Here is a 22,117-nt window from a genome sequence, read left to right as displayed (position 1 = left end):
CCCAGTGCACCCAGCGCTCAGCGCATCCCTGCTCTGGGGGGTGACGGGGTCCCCCTGCTCCCCCATCCTCAGGGCAGAGCTCGCCCGCCCAGGGGACGCCACTGCACCCTGGGGACACTGCCGCCATCCCTCGCGTGAGGGACAGAGCCCAACTGCGGAGCCATTGGTGCCCGTGACAAGGGCAGGCAGGGTGTCGGCTCACAGTGGGCTCACCAACGTCCCCACGTCCCGCTGCGGCTGAGCTGGGGACAGCATCCCCCGTGGGCTGGGGAGAGGACGGTAGCAGAGATCCCCGGTGCATGCCGTGCCGGACCCGTCCCTGCCCTGAGCTGGGACCACGCGCCAGCCCCCAGCGTGGCTCTTGGCAGCACGCGGTGCCCGAGGGACAGCCCGAAACCCAGGCGTGCGGTGCATGCCCCTGGCTCCGAGGCCACCACCGTGGCACCCGGCCTGCCCTCCTCGCCCCGGAGCATGGGTGGGGAGGGACGGCGAGGAAATGCCTTTTCCCCGGTTTCACCGGACCCCGCGGCGGTGGGGAGAGACCAGGACGCGCTGGAGGGTGCTGCTCCCGGCACTGCCGCGGCGCGGGATGCCATGGTGGGGCTGGGCCACGAAGGGCAACCTGGACCCACGCCACTGGCAGAGTCACGGCCGGGGGTCCCCCTTGCCTCCCGCCGCGCCCCGTGATGGGGCGGTGGCCTCGGGCACGCAGGGGGGCTGGGGTGCTTTGACCACCACCCTAAAACCCTCTCAGTGAGACCCTCCGCACCCATCAGCCGGGCCCCCCCAGACCCTGCGGCTCCCACCGCAGTGGAGATTTCACCCGTCCTCCCCCCCAGACAAGGACTTTCTCCCCCGAGGTGGTGGCAGGGCGATGCCGGGAGCCGGGCGATGCCGGGAGCCGGGCGGGGCGGTGGAGCCGACGCCGGCCGCTGCAGCGGGTTCGACATCCATCTTGATTAAAGGCCTGGCTTAACGCCGTGCCCGCCGGCACCCCGACACCGGGGAGGGGTCCCCATTCCTCGGCCGCCAAACCCCACCATAATCACCGGCTGCAGCCCGGCGACGCTGGAATTCAACAGCACGTGGCCGGCCGCTGTGGTCGAGGGTGTCACCCCAGAGCCCCCCGCCCCAGCGACCGCGCGGGGGGACGGGTCCCAAAAAATGGGGGGGAAAGCCCCTCGCAGGCCCTTCTCTGGAGTTTCGCTCTCTGGGGGTCTCGGGGGGGTTGTGGAGCCGCTCGGCCCCGGTGTGTGTGTGTCCCCCGTGCCCCCCGGCCTGCGGTGCCCCCCGCCCGGGCTAATTGTGCACATGGAACTTAATTTAATTAATTAATTGATAATAATAATCTGCGAAGAGCTGGGGAGGGGATCCCTGGGGGGGGGTGCCGGCGGGGGAACCTTGGGGGGGAACCGGGGGGGGGTGATGCGGAGGGGTGCCCGGCGGGGCAAATGGGGTGGAGCCCCATGGGGGAACTGGGGGGAACCGGGGGGGGATCCCAGAGGGGAGCCTGGGGGGGAACCGGGGGGGGGGTGGGGTGCGGGGGTTGCCCGGGGGGTGGAGAACAGTGGGGGGAGATGCGGGGGGGATCCCGGGAGGGAACCGGGGGGGGGCGAAAGCCCAGAGGGGAGCCCGGGGGGGAATGGGGGCGGGGGGAATCCCGGGGGTGGGATCCCAGGGGGGGATCCCGGAGGGGAGTTCGAGGGGGGGACGCGGGGGGGGATCCCGGGGCGGAACCGGGGTGGGATCCCGGAGGGGTGCTGGGGGGGGGGATCCCGCGGGAGGAATCCCGGGGGGGGGGAGGGGGTAACCGCTCTCCCCGTTCCGCCCCGCTCCCGCGCCGCCACCACCCTCGCCTCGGGCCCCGTCCGGGGGGGGCGGAGCCACCCCTGCCCACACCCCGCCCCCCCGGCTGGCGCGGCCCAACCGGCAGCGCGGGCGGGGAGAAGGGCGGGGGCGTGGCTGACCAAACATATGCGCGTATGCAGATGAGCAGGTGCGAGCAGTGGCGGGGCGCCGGGCGGCGGGACCGGGGTGTCCCTGTGCCGCGGCCATGGCAGCAGCGGCGGCAGCGCCCCCGGCACCAGCGGCAGCAGCGCCACCAGTACCTCCGCGCTCTTTCACCGCCTCCGAGGTGCGGGCGCGCTGCGCCCGGGGTGCGTGCTTGGTGCGCTGCCGCCGCCGCCTCTACGACCTGAGCGGCTTCGCCCGGCTGCACCCGGGCGGGGAGCAGCTCCTCTGGTGCCGGGCCGGTACCGATGTCAGCGACGCGCTCGACGGGCCCCCGCACCGGCACTCCGCCAACGCCCGCCGCTGGCTCGAGCAGTACTACGTCGGGGAGATGGAGCCCGGCGAGGAGCAGGTAGCGGCGGGATGGGTGCGGGATGGGGGGGCTGCCCCGCAATGTACATCCCGGAGGCGGGGCAGCCACCCGGACCCCGCACAGCCCCGGCCGGGCTGTGCGGGGTCCGGGTGGCTGCCCCGCCTCCGGGATGTACAGAGTCCATAGGGTGTCCCGGCGCCGGGCTGTGTGGTATTGGAGCGGTGCGGGGTCTGTAGGGCACCCCAAGTGCAGGGTCCGTGGGGTGCGAGCTGCACAAGGTCTATAGGGGACGTTGGGGTTGGGCTGTGCAGGGTCTGAGCTGTATAGGATCTAGAGGGCACAGGGTCTGAGCTGTATGGGGTCTATAGGGCACCCTGGGTCTGAGCAGCACAGGATCTGAGCCGTACAGGGGCTGTAGGGCACCCCAGGTCTGGCTTGCACAGCATCTGAGCCATACGGGGTCTATAGGGCACACCGGGTCCAGGCTATGCAGGGCCTGAGCCATACAGGGTCTATAGGGCACAGGGCCTGAGCCATACAGGGTCTATAGGGCACAGGGTCTGAGCTGTACGGGGTCTATAGGGCACGCCGGCTCTAGGCTGCGCAGGGTCTGAGGCATAGGGGTCTATAGAGCATGGGGTCTGAGCCGTATGGGGTCTACTGGGCACCCCGGGTCCAGGTTGCACAGGGTCTGAGCCATATGGGGTTTATAGGGCGCAGGATCTGAGCCATATGGGGTCTATTGGGCACCCCGGGTCCGGGTTGCACAGGGTCTGAGCCATATGGGGTTTATAGGGCACAGGATCTGAGCCATATGGGATCTATAGGGCACCCCGGGTCCAGGTTGCACAGGGTCTGAGCCATATGGGGTCTATAGGGCATGGCGGGTCCAGGCTGTGTACGGCCGAAGCCACGCAGGGCACGCAGAGGCTGTACAGGGTCTGGGGTGTTTAGGCCATGGAGTCTTTGGGGTGCACGCAGCATATAGGATGCATAGGGCACCAGTGTCCAGGTCTGAGCTGTGTGGGACGTGGGCTGTGTTGGGTCTGGGACGCTCAGTGTCCAAGCTGGGGGGCTCTGGGGCGCACGAGGCGGATGGGGTGCATGGGGCAGGGGGTGTCTGAGGCTCCCGGTGTCCTGCACGGTTGGTGCTGAGGTCCCGTGTGTGCAGGGCACAGTGCCTTCGGGGAGCTCTGTGGGGCTGTCGGCGTCTATGGGGCTGGGGTCTGTGGGGCCTGAGGCGCGGAGGATCCCAAGACACGTCGGGTCAGGGCCTGAGATGGGCTGGGTCCCAGCTGCACAGAGCCCAGGGTCCGTGGGGTCCCACCCCAGGGTGCCACCCCGCCCTGGCCATGGCGGGAGGCAGGGCCGATGGGTGACCGCAGCGTGGAGGGGGTGTGAGCGGTGGGGACGTGCAGCTCGGTCTCGGTTTTAGCAGGGCCGTGTGGCATGGGGTGGGCGATGGGACGGGGCACCCTTCCCTGGCACTGCTGGCGCTCGGCCAGGGGCCGGGGTGCCGGAGCTTGCTGCTGGGGAGAGGAGCCCAGACACCTCCCAAGTGTCCGGGCACGGGACAAGGGTGGCGGTGACTCAGCGCCGTCCCCGCCGTGCCACCCCGCCGTGCCAGCGCAGGCGGAAGGGAGAACGCCCCGGGAAGCGCTGCCACGGCCGCCGGGTGAGCTTGCAGCGGGCAGCGTGGCACCGGTGCCACCACCCCGATCGCCGGCCCTCGGCGCCGCAGGATGCCCGAGCACCGGGGCCAGGCCCAGCGCCCCTCGCCAGTCCCATGTGGGATATCCCGGCAGGGTTGGTGACCGGTCGGTCCCCCCGCGCTGGTCGTTTGCGCTCGCTGGTTCTCTTCCCTGCGGTGCCGCAGACGGGGCTTGGTTCGGCCTGGGTGCGACGCGTGCTTGTTTCCCCGGATCGCGGCGGTGGCACCTCCTCTGTTGGGACGCTCATCGCCGCTGCCGCCTCCTCGCAGGCGTGACGAGCCCAACGCATTGGGGCGAAGGAAGGTACCGGACAAACGGGTTCTCTCGCGCCGCAGCCCGTGCCGAGGGGAATTGCCACCGTCCCAATGCAAATAACACGGTGTGATAACACCGGGGCGCGGGGAGATCGGACGCTGCCTGGCACTAGATAAACCATCCCTGGTTGTAACACGGGGTGGGGGGGATGGAAAAAAGCTGGCGGGGCTGGCCGTGCTGCGTCCGGCGCGCACCTGACGCGAGAGCTGCGCTGCCGGGATTGCCACCCCGCAGAAATCCCCGCTGGAGGGAGCCGGGGGGGACTCAGCGCCCTAGGTCGTGCTTGGGTTCTTGCTTTTGCGGGCAGGGGTACCCCCAGCAGCTCTTGGAGGGAGGTGCTGTGTCACCCCAGTCCCACTCTGGACACCCACGGCTTTGCCGGTGCCCTCTCCTCGCCCGCTGCAGGTCCCAGGGTGGTGCCGAGGGACGTGGGAGCCTGTAGTCCCGCAGGCACCCAGCATCCCCCTCCTTACACCCAGGGACCCCGAGGGGTTTGGAAAAGGGGGGAAAAAAGCCGTGTTAACGCAGGAGAGGCGAAGATGAGATCCAGCCTTCATCCCGCCGACACACCTCTCCGCGCCCCTTCCTGCGGCTCTCGGGAGCTGGGCTCCGTCCTTGGGCCGCAGGTTGCCCTTCCGCGTCACCCAGCCCCGTTTGGCTGAGGACAAATTAACCCCCCAACTTTTTATCTATGCAAACAACATATAGGGGAGATCAAAGCGAGAAGCGATGATTACCCAAACGAGACAGTGGATTTGAACAGCCTTGCTAGAGGGAGGCTGGATCATCTAATTACCCCTCCAATTTAAGCAAGCAGAGACTTTCATCACTGCCTCTTCGGGGTGCATGATGTGGCCGTGAGTCACGTCAATCCCCTTGTCCCTCTCCGGGTCGGTGACCTCCCCTTCCTCTCACCCACCTCGCCGTGTGGCGGGCTTGCCCTGGCTCCCCGTCCCAGCCCGAGCGACGCAGGCGCTCGCGCGTCCTGCGCAGGTGTTGTAAAAAGAAGTGGCTTATATTTTATGATCGTCATCATCAGGACAGGTTACCTTCAACCTCCCCCTGACAGCCCTGCTGCGCCCGGCCGTTCATGGGCTGCGACGCAGCCCCGTGGGGCTCTGCCAGCCGCGGCCTGGGGACGGCGGTGCCAGTGGGGTGCTGGTGCTGGGAGCATCGCCTGCCTGCGCCTCTCGGCGCGTCCCTGTGCTGCGTGCCCCAGCCCGCGTGGCCGACGCCGCATGTCCCGTGTGGGCATCGGCAAATGGAGCCGCTGAGGCGCTCGGTGGAGGTGCCGGAGGCTGCCGGGCGATGGAGGGGCACGGCAGGGCTCCCGCGGGGTTTGACTCGCCGGGCAAATGGGGGCTGGGCTGCCAGCAGAGCAGCTGTCTGCGGGCACCATTGCTCCCGGCTTCTCCTGCCTGCATCCCCGTGCCTCAGACCATCCTTCCCATCCTGCTCACATCATGGCTGGATTTTGGTTTTCCTTTGACACCCTGAGCCCTGATGCGGGGCAGCACTGGGATGGCACCGAGCTCACCATGGCCATGCGAGACTGGTGCAGGGCAGCGGGATGCTCTGAGACAGACACCAGGTCACCCCATTACCACGTCCCTCTGTGCCTGACTGGCACAGGGCAGCAGGATGCTCCGAGGCAGACCCCAGGTCACCCCGTTACCGCGTCATGCTGTGCCTGACCAGCACAGCACAGTGGGATGTTCCGAGGCAGACCCCAGGTCACCCCGTCACCGTGTCATGCTGTGCCCTGGCTGTTTGGCCCCATCGGCTCCCGGCAGGAGAGCCGGCACCTCGCTAGGGCTGCCGCTCGCCGGGGCAGTGGCATGGGAAAGCGGTGCTCCGTAGGCGTCGACTTTCCCTTTGTTACATCAGGCCTCTGCTGCGTCTCCCCTGGCTGGACCTGTTTGCCTGGGCACGACTCGGATGCATCAGCATCACCCAAGGGTGCCAAGCAGAGCCCGGCCCTCACAAAGACCTCATCATCCTCCTCCGAACCCACCTTTTAGTTGGAGGAGGAGGAGGATGAGCGGAAGGCCCAGCGTGGGTCTGGGTGCCGGTGGGACTCGGTCCTGGCGTGGTGGGCAGGAGTGTGCCGCCGCGCTAGGGAGCGCGCCCGGGCACGCAGGCATGGCTTGCACCCTCGTTGCGCCACGGCGGCTGGTGCTTTTGAGGCCAGCCCTGGGGTGAAGAAGAGGAGAGCCTTCCTCCTGCTGAGGAAGAGCAGGGGGAGGCAGCTCAGGTGCTGCCGGCGAGGTGGGGTCTGAGCCCTCTGCCCGTTTCCCTCCCCCTGGGAGGATGGGGGACCCTCTGGCCGCGACGCGCTGCGCAGGGCTCCGTGGTCCGGGGAGTTGGAGGCGTGTGGACGTGTGGGAGAGGGGAGCAGAGGCACTGGGGGGCTGCCCCAGCCCGGCTTTCTTACGCATCCTTCCTGCAGCCGGCGAGGCCGCGGTGTGAGCGTCAGGGTGGAGAGCGTGGGCTCATTTCTCGGGGGATGGAGGAACCGTCACTTCCTCTCGAAGCCAAATTTTCTTCCCTCTTGAAGCCATAACCTGACTATCCGTGGCTGGGCTCGGAGGCATCCCACCTCCCCTGGGGTTCTGGGACGTCTGGCTGCAGGACGGAGCGCACGAAGCTGAGAACTGCGGTGGGGACCCTCACAGGGGGAGGTGCGGTGGTCCGCAGCGTCCGCTCAGGCCGGTGCTCTGCCCATGGGTAAATCAGTGCCTGCTCAATCCAGCCTGGCTGGAAATCTCCCCTGCCCTGCCCTGGCCTGCCCTGCCCTGCCCAGGGCGAGGGGCTGCCGCGGGGCTGGGTTGCGCAGCTCCTGTACGAGTGGGATGAGCCTGGAGATCCAGCTAGCCCGGGAAAGGGAGTGGGAGCCCGGCCGGCGAGGAGTGCCTGCTGCTGGGAAACAGCGCCCGGGCCCTGCCTCAGCGTCACCGCGCAGCGCGGAGTACAGTCACAGAATCACAGGATCCCAGCATGGCAGGGGCTGGAAGGGACCTCTGTGGGTCACCCAGCCCAACCCCCTGCCGAAGCAGGGTCACCCAGAGCAGGCTGCACAGGACCGTGTCCAGGAGGGTCTGGAATATCTCCAGAGAAGGAGACTCCACAGCCTCCCTGGGCAGCCTGGGCCAGGGCTCCGTCACCCTCAGAGGGAAGAAGTTCTTCCTCGTGTTCAGATGGAACTTCCTCTGCTTCAGTTTGTGCCCATTGCCCCTTGTCCTGTCGCTGGGCACCACTGGACAGAGCCTGGCCCCGTCCTCCTGACAGATATTTGGAGGCATTTCTAAGGTCCCCTCTCAGCCTTCTCTTCTCCAGGCTGAACAAGCCCAGCTCCCTCAGCCTCTCCTCATAGGAGAGATGCTCCAGTCCCCTCCTCATCCTTGTAGCCCTCCACTGGACTCTCTCCAGTAGCTCCTCATCAGCCTCAGCATCCCGGCCGCTCCCGCGGCTGCCGGCGGGGCTGTTCCTGACAGGGATGTGGTGCCCTCGCATCCCTGAAGGGAATCGCATCCCCCTCAGAGAGCATCCGTCGAGGAGCCCCGCTTGTGCCATGGCTGCCAGGAGAAAGCCCTTCCTCACTGCGAGCGGCACGGGTGGAAAGCCGGCGGGCGCTGCTGTGCCGCGCGGTACCCAGCTGCCGGGTCAGTGGGTAACCCAAGGTGACCGAGAGGGAGAAAAGGCGCGTTCGGCACGGCCCAGCGGGCTACCGGCACCGCGGCCAGGGGCATGGCTGGCGCGGGACTTGCACAGGCACACCACGGCCTCGCCGAGCTCCCCGCCGGCAGCGGTGCAGGGTGATGGGGAGGCCAGTGCTGGCGGCTGCGCTGGGGTTTTGCTGGGGAGGAGGGAGCCCAGCGCTGGTGTTGTGGGCACCGACCTGGTAATGCCCCTGCCCGGGCAGACGCTGGCCGAGGGCTCGGCTTTGCGACACCCGAGCACCGGCGGCCGGTGCCCTCCCAGCAGCACAGTCTGAAAACTGGGCCTGGGGGAAGGTTTCAAAAAAGCCCGGAGCGTGCGATGCTCGGTGCGCGGTTCCACGGGCAGCGCGGCTCGCCAGCAGTCGCGTCCCTCAGCAGCCTGCTCCGCAGGAACTGACTTCGATTCATCGGGTATTTTCCCCGTATTTATTGAGCAGGCTGGGTGGCACAGCCACCGCCGTCCCCAACCGCCTTGGCCGCCGGCGCTTCACCGCGGGGTTTTCCTTCTCTCTGCAGAGCCACCCCGAGCCGGCGGATGAGCCGGCGGAGGATGCTGCCGCCCAGACCCCGGCACGGATGGATCCCCGCTGCAAAACCGTGGACGTGGAGAAGGTACCGGCCGGGGGTTTCCCCAGCATGCTGTTTGCCGGAGCGCGCCCGGGGGACACCGGGTCTCCTCCTCCCCGCTGTCAGCGCTGGCTTTGTGCTGACCCCCGGGGTGGGAGGGGTGCTGGGAGGGAGCCGAGCTGATTTGGCTGCCCCTGCCCTTTCTCCCAGCGCGGGCGGCATCGCTCGCGTTTTATTGCCGAGGCGCGGCCACGCTGGGAAGCTCCTGCGGCAGCGGCGTGGGCGCAGATGGCTTTTTCCGAGAGCAGCTGTGCCCTCCGAGTGGGACGTGCTGCCAAGCCACACCTTGCTTGCTTTATTTATTTATTTTCTGGGTTGCTTTATTTATTATTTTTGTTTTTTTCCTCTTGACTGAGCACTGATACTGAGCACTAAGGGATCCCCCAGCCCAGACAGGACCATCCCCATGTGCTCAGGGTGCTTCCCGCCCTGCCAGCTCCTCTCCGAGCCCACCACGGGAGCGGGGATCCATCCCCAAGGTGCCTCTGGACGTCCCTGCCTTCCGTGGCACCGTCTGGCCGCCAGCTCATCGCTGAGCGTGCTCTTATCTTGCAAAAGGATTATTTTGGAGCAGGAGAGCACCTTTCACCCCCCACATCTTCATATTTCGCTGCTGACCGCCTTTAAAAGCAAATCATAGAATCATAGAATGATAGAATGGTTTGGGCTGGAAGGAATCTTAAAGCTCATCTGGTCCCAACCCCCCTGCCATGAGCAGGGACCACTTCCACCAGCCCAGGGTGCTCAGAGCTCCATCCAACCTGGCCTTGGACACTGCCAGGGAGGCGGCAGCCACAGCTTCTCTGGGCAGCCTGGGCCAGTGTTTCACCACCCTCATGGGGAAGAATTTCTTCCTAATACCTCATCTAAATCTGCCCTCTATTAGCTTAGAGCCGTTCCCCCTTGTCCTATCACTGCACCCCCTTGTGAAAAGCCCCTCTCCATCCTTCCTGATCCTTCCTGTAGCCCCTTCAGGCACTGGCAGCTGCTCTAAGGTCACCCCGGAGCCTTCTCCAGGCTGAACAGTCCCAGCTCCCTCAGCCTGTCCTCGTAGGAGAGGTGCTCCAGCCCTCTGGTCATCTCCGTGGCCTCCTCTGGCCCCGCTCCAACACATCCATGTCTGCCATCCTAAAGCAACCTTTTTGCTCTGACTTTCCCCCTGCCTCACCGTCAGGCTGTCCCCGTCCCCGTGCCCACTGTGGGCTGGGCTCGTTTCCCCTCCTGAGCCATCGTGTCCATCCTTGCCCGCGGCAGAGCCCCAAAAACACCCGCGGCTGCCTTGGCTCCTTGCCCTGCGACGCTCCGAACCGAGCCGTCCCACTGCCACGCGCCCTGCGGCGCAGCGCTGGGTTGCTGCACCAGCGCGGTGCGGGACGGCCGATGGAGAGCTGCCAGGCCCGGGGCTCGGCCGGCGAGCGCGGTTTCTGTCCCGGGGCAGGGGTGGGACCGAGAAACCACCTTATCGGGCCGGGGATGCTGAGCAGCAGCAGAGGCGGTGCGGCCGGTTGGGTCTCTCTGTTCTCGTCCCGTGCAGCCACGCGCTGGAGCGGCAGCTGGTGTTCGCGTTCCCGTCCTGTGTCCCTGCTCCCCACCCCTTCCCGCTTCACCCCTCGCTGCCGGAGTGCTCAGATGGCTGCGGCCACCCCACACATCCTCTCCGCAAGGAGAAAAGCCCTTGGCTGGGGCAACGCCACAGGACGGGCTCCGCGTCCTGTGGGCAGCTGGCCGGCACGGCGGCCGAGCGGGGAGTATTGCTGCTCGCTATCTAATCTCGGCAGCTCCAGGCGGTGAAAGAGCCTTGGTTCTCGGGGCCTGACGCTGAGCCAGGGCCGGGTACGGCCGCCCTCACCTTGACCCACCCGCAGGTACCCGGTGGCACAGGGGCGAGCCGCTCAGCCCTGCGTCCACGGGTGTGTGAGGCTGAGGTGCGTCTGGCTCTGCCTGTCCACCCCGCGCCAGAGCTTGGGGCTGCTTGGGAGCGAGACGGGGCTGCCTGTGGGGCACGGGAAGGGGTCTGCAGCCCAAAACCCCGCGGCTGCAGCACAGCGTTGTGCCAGTGTGGGTCCCGCGGGGGTACGACCGCTGTCTGCTCCCCCAGGACCTGGTGGACTGGCAGAAGCCCTTGCTGTGGCAGGTGGGCTACCTGGGGGAGAAGTACGACGAGTGGATGCACCAGCCTGTGGATCGGCCCATCCGCCTCTTCCACTCGGATATCCTCGAGTCCCTCTCCAAGACGGCATGGTGAGCCGCGGGGGTCTGCGCCGTGCCCTGGCCGGTGCCTCGGTGGGGAGGGGGGGACGGCTCGCCACCCTGCGGGGTGCTCCCTCTGACATCTCCCTCTGCCCCATAGGTACGTGGCGTTCATGGTGTGGGTTCCCGTGGTGCTCTATCTCAGCTGGGTCAGCTACACCTCCCTCGCCCAGGGAAACACCAGGCTCTTCTCCTCCTTCACCACAGGTACGAGCAGCGGCAAAGCCCTCGTGCTCGGCTCGCTGCCAAGCTCCAGGCCCAGGGGCAGGACAGCCATGGGCAGGGGGAGACCTCCGTGTCCCTTCCCCATCCCTCCTTCCGTGCAAGAGCAGCGGGTGAGCCCCTGTCCCCGCGGCCACCGGCACGTCCCCTGCACGAAGCCGCCTGCGCTGCCTTCGAGCCTGAGCTCTCCCACCTCCATCGCCTCCTCTCACCCACGCGATTTGGACCCCCCGCAGGCATCGATAGAGGCAGGGAGCCCGCTGGCCTGGGGTGCAGCCTGCTCCTCCTTGCCTCCCTCCCCTCCATCCCCAAAACCGAGCCGTGCCGGCGCTGTGGTGCGTGCCACCCCCCGCTGACACCCACCCCGGGCCACGGCTGGATGCCGGCACGGCGGGCGAACAAACCCGGCTCTCACCCCCGCCGGCGTCGCACAGTGCAGGGCTTGTTCGCCCCAAGCGCCTGCCCTTGAATCTCCCACTGTCTGCTCCCCTGGGAATAACAAGCGTGGCCGGGGCAGGCTGTCTTCTTTGTTGGGTTTTGTGTGGTTTTGTTTTTTTTTTTTGCTGGGCTCCCTATTTTTTTTGCAAGGTGCCACCCGGTGCCAGCTGTGCCCGGCCCCGGGGTGAAGCGCCCGCTGCACCGGCACCCCTCCTGCTCCTTGTGGCATTCGGCACCTTGCTGCCAAGGGGTTCTTTTTTCTTTCTCCTCCCCCAAAAAATGAACAGGTTTGGGAGGGGGATCCAAATTCTGCTAGGGAGGACGCGGGGCTGGCAGCTGGCCCTCTGAAAGGAGGAGGTGGCTGAAAAAATGCTCTGCGGGGGAATGTGCCCAACAAACCCATTCTTTTTCCCCCGAAATAAAAGACAAAACCCAACGCCAGCAACACTGTTGAGCTGTCATGAGCGCTGCCTGCGCAGATAAGGTCCCCCCGCCTCGGTCAGGTGGGCGAAGCAGCTTTGTCCAGGAGTGTAATTCCAAGCCCCACATTGGCATCTGGGATGCAGGGACCCCCCCTCACCAGCTCCATGCGGCAGCGAGAAGCCGACTGTTTCCATAAAGAGCGTAAATTAATGGGAGTCACGGGAAACCGTGGTTTGGAGCGGTGCTTGGGAAGGTAGATCCCAGGGGAAGCTCGGGGCAGGAGGCGGACGAGAGGTGAGAGGGAGGGCGAGCTTCACCCGGATGCTGCTGGGAGGATGGCAATGGGTAAGAGCACCCGCACGTCGCCTGCGCTGCTGACCCCTGCACGTCTCGTTGTGTAGAGTACTCCATCCCCGTCCACAAATACTACTTCCCCTTCATCTTCCTCCTGGGGATGTTCCTGTGGTCCCTGCTAGAGTACCTCATCCATCGCTTTGTCTTCCACATGAAGCCACCCGCTAGTAACTACTATCTCATCACGCTGCATTTCTTGCTGCATGGGCAGCATCACAAGGTGAGTGGCAGCTTACGCCTCCGCCGGCGCCCGCCGGGCTGTGGGAGCGGTGGCCTTTGCTCGGGCGGAGCCGGTAGGTGCGTGTTCGACGTGACTCGTGGCATCTTCGCCCCACGCGGGGCCCTTACCTCATACCGGCGAGGGCTGCAAGACGGGTTCGGAGGAGCTGGGGTTAAACCTACGAGATCCGGTTGGGCAAGGGGAAGACCATAAAAGCCATGGGCTCCCTCTAGCTTCGCTGGAGGAAAGTCCCGTGGAGCTTGGCGACCTGCCAGCCAAAGCCACCGGCCGCCTGGCCACCTCGGCGCGGGCGAGGGGCTGCTGTCACCGCCGGGCGCATCTTCCGGGGTGGGTTTCTGGGGCTGCTTTGGTGTCGGCTGTTCCCGAACGGGCATCCCCAGTGCTTGGCAGGGGTGTGCTGGGGGATGTGGGGTGAGCTAGGATCTGCCTGTCCCACTCTCCTTCTCTGCTTCCAGTCTCCCTTCGACAGCTCCCGCCTGGTCTTCCCTCCCGTGCCGGCCTCGCTGGTGTTAGGCTTCTTGTACGGCGTCATGCGGCTCCTGCTGCCCGAGGTGCTGGGGCTCTCGCTGTTCGTCGGGAGCCTCTGTGGCTACATCACCTACGACATGATACACTATTACCTCCACTACGGCTCGCCGAAAAAAGGCACCTACCTGTACGGGCTGAAGGCGTATCACGTCAAGCACCACTTCGAACACCAAAAAGCAGGTAGTGCCACCCTCCCCACGCGTGCCGGCGTGGGCAAGCGTTGTGGGAGCCCGGCCTGCCTGCACGCGTGCAGCTGACGCTCGGAAATATTTGGTGTTTGGGATTTAGGACGGGGAAACCCAAGCGTTGCGCCACTGGGGAAGCGGCATCCGAGGTGCTGTGGCCCCGTGGGGCATGTTTCTCGGCCCCCGGGTTGAGGATGGGGAGCCGGGGCAGCGTGGGGGCAAAGGCAGCAGTCCAGCTCGCCGGGGGGCACCGATGCCGCCTGGGGATGCCGAGGCAGAGGCAGAGCCCCCGCGGTGCCGGGGTGTGGGTGCCGGGACGGCATCTCCTTTTTCTGGGAGGCGTGGCGAGTACAGGGTGAGGTCCTGGGCTTCCCCAGTCCGCCCCACGCCTTCCCCAGCCCAGCGCTTGCTCAACCTGCCCTTTGCCCGGTTTCCTAGGAGATAATGCCCCATCCAGATAAGGTATCATCCATGGGGCTGGTGGCATGGCCCAGCCGGCTCCTCCGGCTCTCTCTGCTCTTCCTCCCTCCCTGGAAGGCGGGCGCTCCTCCCTGGCCAGCCTCGCCAGAGGGGCCGCCCGGCCCTGGCATCGCTGTCGGCCAGCGTCAGCTTTGCACTCAGCTGGGTGACGTCCCAGCCCGGCCATGTGCCCCTCGTGCCGACTGCTCCCAGCCCTGCCCGGCTCAGTGACAGTGGCACCGGCTCGGTTAACGTCGAGCGAGCTGCGCCCTGTTCCCAGCGGCATCACGGTGACGGTGGCACCGTGGGCTGAGCGCTCTCTCCCCTGCCCGCAGGCTTCGGCGTCAGCACCCGCTTCTGGGATTACCGCTTCCGGACATTCATCCCCGAGGAGCCCTGTGAGAAGGAGGACTAACAGCCCCGGCACAGCACCCGGCTGCCGACTCCATCCCTCCCGAGCCGGGGCTGGCAGCCCTCCCCAGCCCTCGGCAATGCCGGCTGGCCCCTGCCCCACAACGGTGGCCCCACACCGAGCATCCCCGTGGCGGTCTGTGGGCCAGGGAGGATGAGGATGCGGGGAAAGGGGCGGAGGAGGTTGCAGGGCTCCCTGGGGGCGTTCCTGCCCTCCCGCTCCAGGCCACGGATGCGCGGACATGTCTGCTGCCCGAGAGATGAAGTGCCTGATGCCGCCCTCCTTCCTCCGCCCCAGCACCTCATCGCAGCCCCCGGCCCTCCCGGGGTGCCCCCTCCCCGGGGCACCCAACACGCTGCAGTTAACCCCACCACCTAACTCCTGCCGAGGGGCTTCCCTATCCCGGGTCCTTCTCCCGGCCCGATCCCAGCACAGGCTTTTCTTGGCCTGCAGCCCTTGGGGTGGGGATACCGCAGGTCTGGATTTTGCCTTTTTCTAACCAGTGCACCCCTATATCTCTGCCAGATTTATCTAGTTTGTGTTTTTTTGTAGATATTGGCTACTTGAAACTCAATCTCCAGTGAACAGAATTGCTACAAGATGCCTTTTTTTTGCTGATCCTGTGATTCCCACCCCCCTAATGTTTACTGCATATATTTAAAGGTTTGGAATAAAGTTATATGTAAAACTGTAGACACTACAATTGTAAATAAACTGTATATTTTGAAAAATAAAGCCTTTTAAAAAGGGTCTGGCAAACGTATCCCTTCAGGGCTGTTCCCACGTTCTCCTACCCTCGGTGCGTCCCTTCCCAGGTGCCGACGGCCCTCGGTGCTGTGGTACCTTGTGGTCACCTTTCTTGGCTGCCCGCGCTGATGAACTGTGGCGGGGGGAAACCACAGCAAACCGGCGTGACCCCCGGCTCTTGGCAACCGGAAGCTGGCTGAAGCCACCGCGCACTTCTCTGAAATTGGGCAACGGCATCACATGCGCCACTGTATTTCCCAAAATCAGCCTGGCCCTCTGACGAACCCAACCGCAAAGTTTCCTGCGCTCCGGGCAGAGGTCGAGTATCGTTTCCAGCACTTCCTTTGATACTGGGGGGGCCTGGGGCTGTGGGGATGGGGAGGGGAGCGGAAGGTCCCTAAGGACCAATGTCCCTCATGCGAGATGGGTATGCTAGGGAGGGTCCTGCCGCCCAGTGAGGGAAGCTCAGCAGGGCACTGAGCTGATGCTGGAGGTGTTATGGTGCCCTGGGCAAGCCTCACTGGAGCTGGCGGCACAGCAGAAGGGGTTGGGGTGCTCAAAACAGCAGCAAGTGTCAATAAGAGGGGCACAGCCTCACCCCATGGCCTGCTTCCTGCTGCACATCCTGCAGGCAATTCCTTCTTCCAGCGGGAAAACCCGGCGCGGGGGGATGTGGCTGGCCAGGCCCCTTCCTCCACCAGTCCTAGCAGCTTTTTGAGAACGGGGAGCCGGGGTGTCGTGGGAAACCACAGCGGGTTGCACAACGCCCCTTCCGCCGCCCGTGGGAGCAGCGGTGGGGAAAAGCACCCTATAAACTCTCAGCCGTCCTGCCGTGCCTCTCCAGTCCGCGGAGGCAGCCGAGGCGGAGGAGAGCCCAGGGGAGCCAGGGGAACCCAGCTGATTTCACTCGACAAGAGGACGAGCTTCTTCCCTGGGGGCCGTGCTGGAGGGAGCCTGAAGAGGAAGGGAGAGCGGCTGCAGCTTGTTTCTGGGTGCGTTTCTGTCTCGTTTCCAGCCGGTAGAGCCAGCACCCCGCTCTCAGTGCTGGCTGCGTCAGCCGCACGGGTGGCGGCTGCTCATTTCACCGAGGTTGGGCAGTTTGCTGTCCTGGCTGCCGGGACACAGGCTGGGAGCAGGGACCCTCCCTGTGGGGATGCTGGGCATATAGCAAGGGTTTGATTCAAAATCTTAAGCTGGCAATAGAGGGCTGCGGGGAGAAAATGTGGAGAAGTCGAGGGACGCCGGGGCTGTGAAGGTGTGAAAGCTCTTTTTAGGTGGGTGACAACAGAGAGAGGTGTTGGCTAGAAATGAAAACGGACCTTTACGGTCAAAGGTGTGGGCTCTGCGGGCAGGACCCCAGGGTGGCGCGGGGCCGGTGCCGGGGAGCACTGCCTGGCGGTGGTCCTTGGAGCACTACTGACCCTGCTTGTCCGTGTGTAAGGTCTCTGGGCACAGGTAACATTAAATTCATTTACATAAAACAAGCCAAAACATCTCGTGGTAATGTGGAGCGAGATGCACCAACACCGACGCTGCCGACGTCTGTTTGCAAGTGCCCACTCCGGTCCGCACGAGCGGCCACGGTGCCAGGCGAAGCAGAACGAAGCAGAGCAAGAAAAGCAGCCGGAGGAGATATCAGGGGCTCCAGGAGCGCCGGAGGGTTGAGTGCCATGTTACGGCTGTTCCTTAGGGTGGAAGGCGTGGAAGAGCCGCATCTGGCTGATCTCCGATTGGCGACCAAGGCTCAGCTCCACCAGACGCCGCCAGCCCACATCCCCAGCAGCCAAGCCCTTTGCTGCAAGCATGGACATCGTGGAGAGGGTCCTCTCCGTGGCCCAGGTCATCCACTCCCAACTTGAGCATGTGAAGTGCTGTAAGCACCAGTGCCAGCGCCTCGTGGAGCGCATCCAGATCCTGCTGGAGCCCGTGAGGGTCCTCAGGGCTCAGCCACCAAAGCACATCTCCCACCACGAAGAGAAACTCTTGAAGAAGCTGCTCTGTGTGCTGGGGGAAGCCCAGAAACTGGTGACGAAATACAGCCAGACCAGCTGGATCCAGAAGTTCCTGAGAGCCCACAGTGTTGGCGAGGAGTTCGTCTGGGTGAATGAGAGCCTGGAGGACATCGCCCAGGGGCTCTCGCTCCTGCTGCAGGCAGAGCAGAAGCAGGCTTTCCTGCAGGCTTTCCAGGCAAAGACCTGTCGTAGGCAGGACGCTGAGGACCTGCAGGATGACAGGGCTTTCTTGGACCAGGTGATTGCAAGTAAGTGTGCATTTAGCAGACCCTCTTTCCCTGAGACTGGTGGTTAGCACCTCTCCCCAGCTGCTGCCTGGCTTTGGCTTGATGGCAGCGGCCAAGGAGAGCCGAAGAGATGTTGAAACCATGACAAAAGCTAACCACATCAGTCCTGCATGTTCATCCAGTGGCCCCACCTCTGCACGTTTCTCTCCCCAGGTACCGGACAGTGTGAAGACGTCGCCAGGGAGATCTACATCGACAGACAGTGTATGGAGAGCAAGGTAGACTGGATGCAAAGCGAGCTGAACAAAATCGTGCACATGATGGAGTGTAAGTTGGTGTTCCACCTCTTGGCACCCTGTGCACTGGGTCCTTTCACCCCAGGCCCTGCCTAATGTGTCCCTCGTTCCCTCCGGAGAGCAGGCTTGAAGAAGGTCAACGTTGGTAAAAGAGAAGACATCACTGAGATTGAGCGGAACCACCTCACCTTCTACAGACACCTGCAGGACACCGAGAGATATGACCTCTACGAGGGAGAGTACCTCAAGTACCCTGTCGCCATCAAAACCTTCAAGAGGCCACTGACCACTGACCCAGTGTGAGTTGCCCTGGGCAGGAGCGACATAGGGCAGCTGGGAGGGGAGTGTGGCACGGCGCCACGTCATGCCTTGCTCTGTGGACCTCACCGTGCTGTCCCTTTCTGCAGGAAGGTGAGAGACATCTTCGAGAAGGAGATTCAGACCCTGAAGAAGTTTGAGTCTCCAAACATCCTGCGCATGTACGGGATCTGCATTGAGGAGAAAGGTAGGGAGTGTCACATTAGTATCACCCTTTCCCTCCCCTGCCTGTCCCCAGAGCTAGCAGGTGGCAGACGGGTTGTCATGGTCCCCTCCCAAGAGGTGGCAAAAGGTGGGATGGTCAAGGTTTTGCCTTGCAGATGGGAGCCCCTGCTTCTCCATCGTCATGGAGTACTGTAAGCACGGGACGCTGCGGGATGTGCTGACCAAGCAACGGCATCTCTCCTGGGAGGTTCGCATTCGGATGGCCCTGGGAGCCGCCAGAGGCCTTTACAGGTGAGCTCCTGCTTACGTCGGTGAGAAGGTTCACCTGACGATCCACAAAACGTGCTCAGCTTCCTGGCGTCTCTCAGTAACTGGTGGTATCCTGTTAGACACAGTTTCCACCACCTTGGGACACCGGGAAAGGAGGCTGGTGAAGAGGTTGGCAGTGGGTTTGGATGCACTAGCACCCATTTTCCCTGGTCACTGGCCCCTACATCAGGCTTCAAGCCTGAAAAGACCTGGAAGGGAGAAACCCACTTCCCCGCATCCACAGGGAAGTTTCAGGAGCAGCCTACAGCACAGCCAGTTCTCCTTATGGGTCCTGCTCATCCACAAGGCTCGTTATTTTGCCCGCAGTGGTTCTTTCAGCAGCTGCTGGAAAGGTTGGCTTGGCAGGGTTGGTCCACCACGACAGGCAGAGAGCTGCTGGCTTCTCTGGGTGCATGTCAGTCCTTCCCCTGCACAGCAGGAGGGAGCCCCAAAGTGAGGATGGGTCAAGCCCCAGAGTGAGGATGGGTGCATCACCAGCGTGTGTTGCCCTTGTTTCTGCCCGGCTGCAGGTTGCACCAGACGGAGGAGAAGTCCCGACTCCATGGCTCCATCTGCAGTAACAAGTTCCTGGTGGCCGGGGATTACTGCGTGAAGGTAAGGACCATGCCTGGAGAAGCTTTGGGGAGTTTTGGATGGTTTTGTGGGTGTCTTCCCCCACCATCAGCGGAGGGAATTAGGATGGTCCAGAATAACACCTGGGGTGGAGTCATCTCTCCTGTCACCTTAGGCACTTCACATATCTCTTCATCATTATCTGTTTTATCATCAGCAAAGTGAGCGTTTCTCAGCCACCCACCCTGAAATGAGCTGAAGCTAGGGAAATTCACCTGTCTCCACCTACGGTTTTGCTTGCAGAAGGAGCCACGTGCCGGGCAGCACATGTGGCTGCATGCCAGCCTTTGCTGCCCAGGGCACCTCGCCCTGTTTTCTCCAGCTCGACAGGCGTCAACGTGCCACAGGTTCCTGCAGACTGCGATTCTACCACTTCTCCCTCTCTTTTGTTTTCTCAATCAGCTGTCAGGATTTGAGCTGACTGAAACAGAGTCATCCATCAAGAGGAAAGCCAGGAAGAACTGGAAACATGTCTCTATGTTGGCTTACGTCACCCCTGAGAACCTGAAAGACATCAACTACCCCTACAAGAGGCCCTGCGAAATATACAGGTGCGTCTGCCCCTCTCGGGAGGGATGCGTGTAAGCAGGCAGATGTCTCGAAGAGTAGCTCTTGAGCTATGGAAGAAGGCCAGGTTTAAATGGATACATAAGCAGCCGTTTGGGGTTGAAACAGCCCGACAGTCCCCTCCGTTAGGAAGGAGTAGAAGGTGGAATGATCAATGCTGAGACTCTTGCTTGTCTCCTTCCAGCTTCGGGATAGTGCTGTGGGAGATCGCGACCTCCAAAATCCCATTTGAAGGTGAGACAGAAGTATCTCATCCCCCGTGTAAAAGCAACACAGCCCGGTGCGGCTGCTGGCTGGCACTGGATGCTCCCTGCTCCTTCCTGGAGCATCCCGCCATGTGCGGGTCCCAGTGGCAGTGCCTGGTGTGCCTGGCTCTGCACGACAGCTTCGTGGCTTCTCCTGGGACTGCACTACACTAAAGCATTTCAGCAATATGCTTAAACCACAAACATGCGAGCAATTTTTTGTTTGATGTTCCTGTGCATTGAAGCATAAACACATTTCCTGGCTCCACTGGAGCCCAACGGTGTCATGCCAAATATGGGGGGGGGGGGTTCATTGCAGACACAGTTTGTGTGGCTTCTCTGCTGGCTTCTCCATGCCATCGGCTGCAGGAAGGCTTTGGCGTGGCTTTGCACTGTGTTTCCTCCCCAGCACCCTCCTGTGGCAGCAGAGCTCTGTCCTGACGCTCCTGTCTGCACACATGTTGTCTAGGCTGCACTCCCCAGGAGATCACAGACAAAATCTGCAACCACCGTTACCGAGAGCCTGTCGGGGAAGATTGTCCTGAAGACCTGCGGAAAGTCATTGACCAGTGCCGGGCCTTTGACCCTTCCCAACGCCCTTCTGCCGAGGGTAAGCGTCCTGGACATCTGCTCCTCGCCCACAGGCCCTTTGTCTCCCTCAGTCAGCTGCTTCAGGCATCAGTTTGCCCCTCAGTTTCCGTATGAATTGGTCTGGCTTTGTGTTTCAGGATCACTGCACCTTCTTATGCTAACAAGTCCCCTAATACTAGACCTCTCTTTTTCCTGTAGTGTGATGGTTCATACAGTTAACATTTACCCATGCCATGACATCCCTGGAGGTGTTCAAAAAACATCAGATGTGGCACTTTGGGTGGTTTAGCAGACATGGTGGTGTTGGGTTGATGGTTGGGCTCGATGATCTGAGAGTGTCTTTTGCAACCTTAATGATTCTGTGATTCTATGATTCTATGACAATAATCACCAGGCTGTTAAACTGGCATCAGGTAAAAGTAAGTTTTTTCTCTCAGACAAGCGCTGAACTGGGAGCGGGGTTGTGTGGGTTAATCCCCACTCAGGTCCTGCAGATCGTGTAAGCTGCAGAAGCAGCAACGACACAGTGCAGGAACATTTCCTGCCTTGGGCTTTGGGCAATAAATTGCAATCTTGGGAAGATTTCACTGTCTTTGAAGCTGGTCTGGTCTAAGACAAATAATGGGTCTCCACCGGAGGATTTAACAGAAATAGCAGGGAAAGATAGAGGAACTTTTCTGGTGTGCTTGAAGGCACAGAGGTGGTACTCTTCCCTCAGTTCATCTCTTCAAGGGGAGAAAGCCTCCTTCAAACTCACCCGCCTCATACTATGGAGACGGTTTCCATACGAGAGCTATGGAGATTGTGCTGAAGAAACCAACCAGCTCCCGCTGTGTGCCACGCTCTCTGTGCCTCCGTCTCCCAACAGCAGCTCCCTCAGAAGACCCTGCTGCAGGGAATTGCCCCGGTTGGAGTGAAAACACCAAACAGTCATCAGAGACATTGGCAAAGCCGCACTGAGGTGCCTGCACGGTGCTGAGCTCACAGGATGTCTTCTCACCGCTGCTTCCAGGCATCTCTCATACACACAGTCTGCCTCTCGTTGGGCTGAACTCGCCTGCGCCTGCCCGGCGCTGTCCCCTGCTAATGGCTGCCCAGTCGCGCCGGCCTGAGGAGACAGGGACTCCATGTCCTGGCTGTTACCAGCGAGGGAAAGCTGTCTTCTCACCGGGGGAGGGAAAAAAAGCCTACAAAAAATCTTCTGTTTTGATTAACGCCGTCCTTGTCTTTCACAGAGATTGTGGACTTGCTGGCTGACCTGGAGAAGAGCCGAAGCCAAGGCAGTTAACCGCGGGAAGCAGGATCGGGCGACCGAAGGTGCCTCGGAAAGAAGCCAGGGGAGAGCGGTGGGCCTTCCTTTCCCTCTTCCCCGCCTCGCAGAGACCGCCGGGCCAGCCCGCGGGGATGTGCTTCCCCACGCCCGGACCTTCGCCTCTCCTGGGCCGTGCCTGAGTTTGCCTCAGAGGCGGCTGGCGGGCGAGGGGCACCCCCGGGGACACAAGGCGAGGCCGGGAGGAACCCCGGCGGCCGCGGGGAGCGGGGGGAGGCGACAAGGCCAGCTTCGCCTCAGCCCGGCCGCTGCCCGCGGAGCTCTGGGGCCCGGCTCCCTCGGGGCTCCCTCGGGGCTCCCTCCGGCCGCCATGGCAACGCCCCGCCCACCTCCACCCCAGTTTGAATCCGCTGGAGCTCCCGCTCATTTCGCCCCCGCGGCGGATCCCCCAATAGAAACGCGCTCCTCAGCGCTCGCCCCGCCTCCTGCGGCCGTGGGGAGCCTCGCCGCCTAATCAGCCGGGCGCTCC

At 63.3% G+C, this 22,117-nt stretch overlaps 2 protein-coding genes across 2 annotated transcripts; both read left to right on the top strand.

Moving 5' to 3' along the window:
- The first annotated feature begins 2,044 nt into the window (after nt 1-2,044).
- Nucleotides 2,045-14,292, top strand: FA2H (fatty acid 2-hydroxylase). Its single transcript, XM_075433743.1, has 7 exons — nt 2,045-2,362; nt 8,586-8,681; nt 10,795-10,937; nt 11,047-11,153; nt 12,431-12,603; nt 13,080-13,332; nt 14,132-14,292. The coding sequence occupies exons 1-7, from the start codon at nt 2,054-2,056 to the stop codon at nt 14,209-14,211; spliced, it is 1,161 nt and encodes a 386-aa protein (XP_075289858.1). The 5' UTR covers nt 2,045-2,053; the 3' UTR covers nt 14,212-14,292.
- A 1,520-nt stretch (nt 14,293-15,812) lies between these two features.
- MLKL (mixed lineage kinase domain like pseudokinase) lies at nt 15,813-21,642 on the top strand. The gene is made up of 11 exons (XM_009938962.2): nt 15,813-15,947; nt 16,646-17,215; nt 17,408-17,521; nt 17,615-17,789; nt 17,898-17,995; nt 18,129-18,264; nt 18,813-18,897; nt 19,318-19,466; nt 19,667-19,716; nt 20,197-20,337; nt 21,554-21,642. Exons 2-11 carry the CDS (start codon nt 16,759-16,761, stop codon nt 21,604-21,606), a joined length of 1,458 nt encoding a protein of 485 aa, XP_009937264.2. The 5' UTR covers nt 15,813-15,947; nt 16,646-16,758; the 3' UTR covers nt 21,607-21,642.
- The last annotated feature ends 475 nt before the right edge of the window (nt 21,643-22,117 follow it).

This window comes from Opisthocomus hoazin, chromosome 12 (assembly GCF_030867145.1).
Source record: "Opisthocomus hoazin isolate bOpiHoa1 chromosome 12, bOpiHoa1.hap1, whole genome shotgun sequence".
Lineage (NCBI taxonomy): Eukaryota > Metazoa > Chordata > Aves > Opisthocomiformes > Opisthocomidae > Opisthocomus > Opisthocomus hoazin.
The sequence above is the reverse complement of the archived record's forward strand: the minus strand, read 5'-3'. Positions and strand labels throughout refer to the sequence as shown.

Bases quoted from the DNA above. Each gene is read 5' to 3' on its own strand.
- FA2H (XM_075433743.1), top strand. From the start codon at position 2,054: ATGGCAGCAGCGGCGGCAGCGCCCCCGGCACCAGCGGCAGCAGCGCCA. The intron at 2,363-8,585 runs GTAGCGGCGGGA...TTCTCTCTGCAG, and splicing joins TGGAGCCCGGCGAGGAGCAG to AGCCACCCCGAGCCGGCGGA. The intron at 8,682-10,794 runs GTACCGGCCGGG...CTGCTCCCCCAG, and splicing joins AAACCGTGGACGTGGAGAAG to GACCTGGTGGACTGGCAGAA.
- MLKL (XM_009938962.2), top strand. From the start codon at position 16,759: ATGGACATCGTGGAGAGGGTCCTCTCCGTGGCCCAGGTCATCCACTCC. The intron at 17,522-17,614 runs GTAAGTTGGTGT...TCCGGAGAGCAG, and splicing joins AATCGTGCACATGATGGAGT to GCTTGAAGAAGGTCAACGTT. The intron at 18,265-18,812 runs GTGAGCTCCTGC...GCCCGGCTGCAG, and splicing joins GCCGCCAGAGGCCTTTACAG to GTTGCACCAGACGGAGGAGA.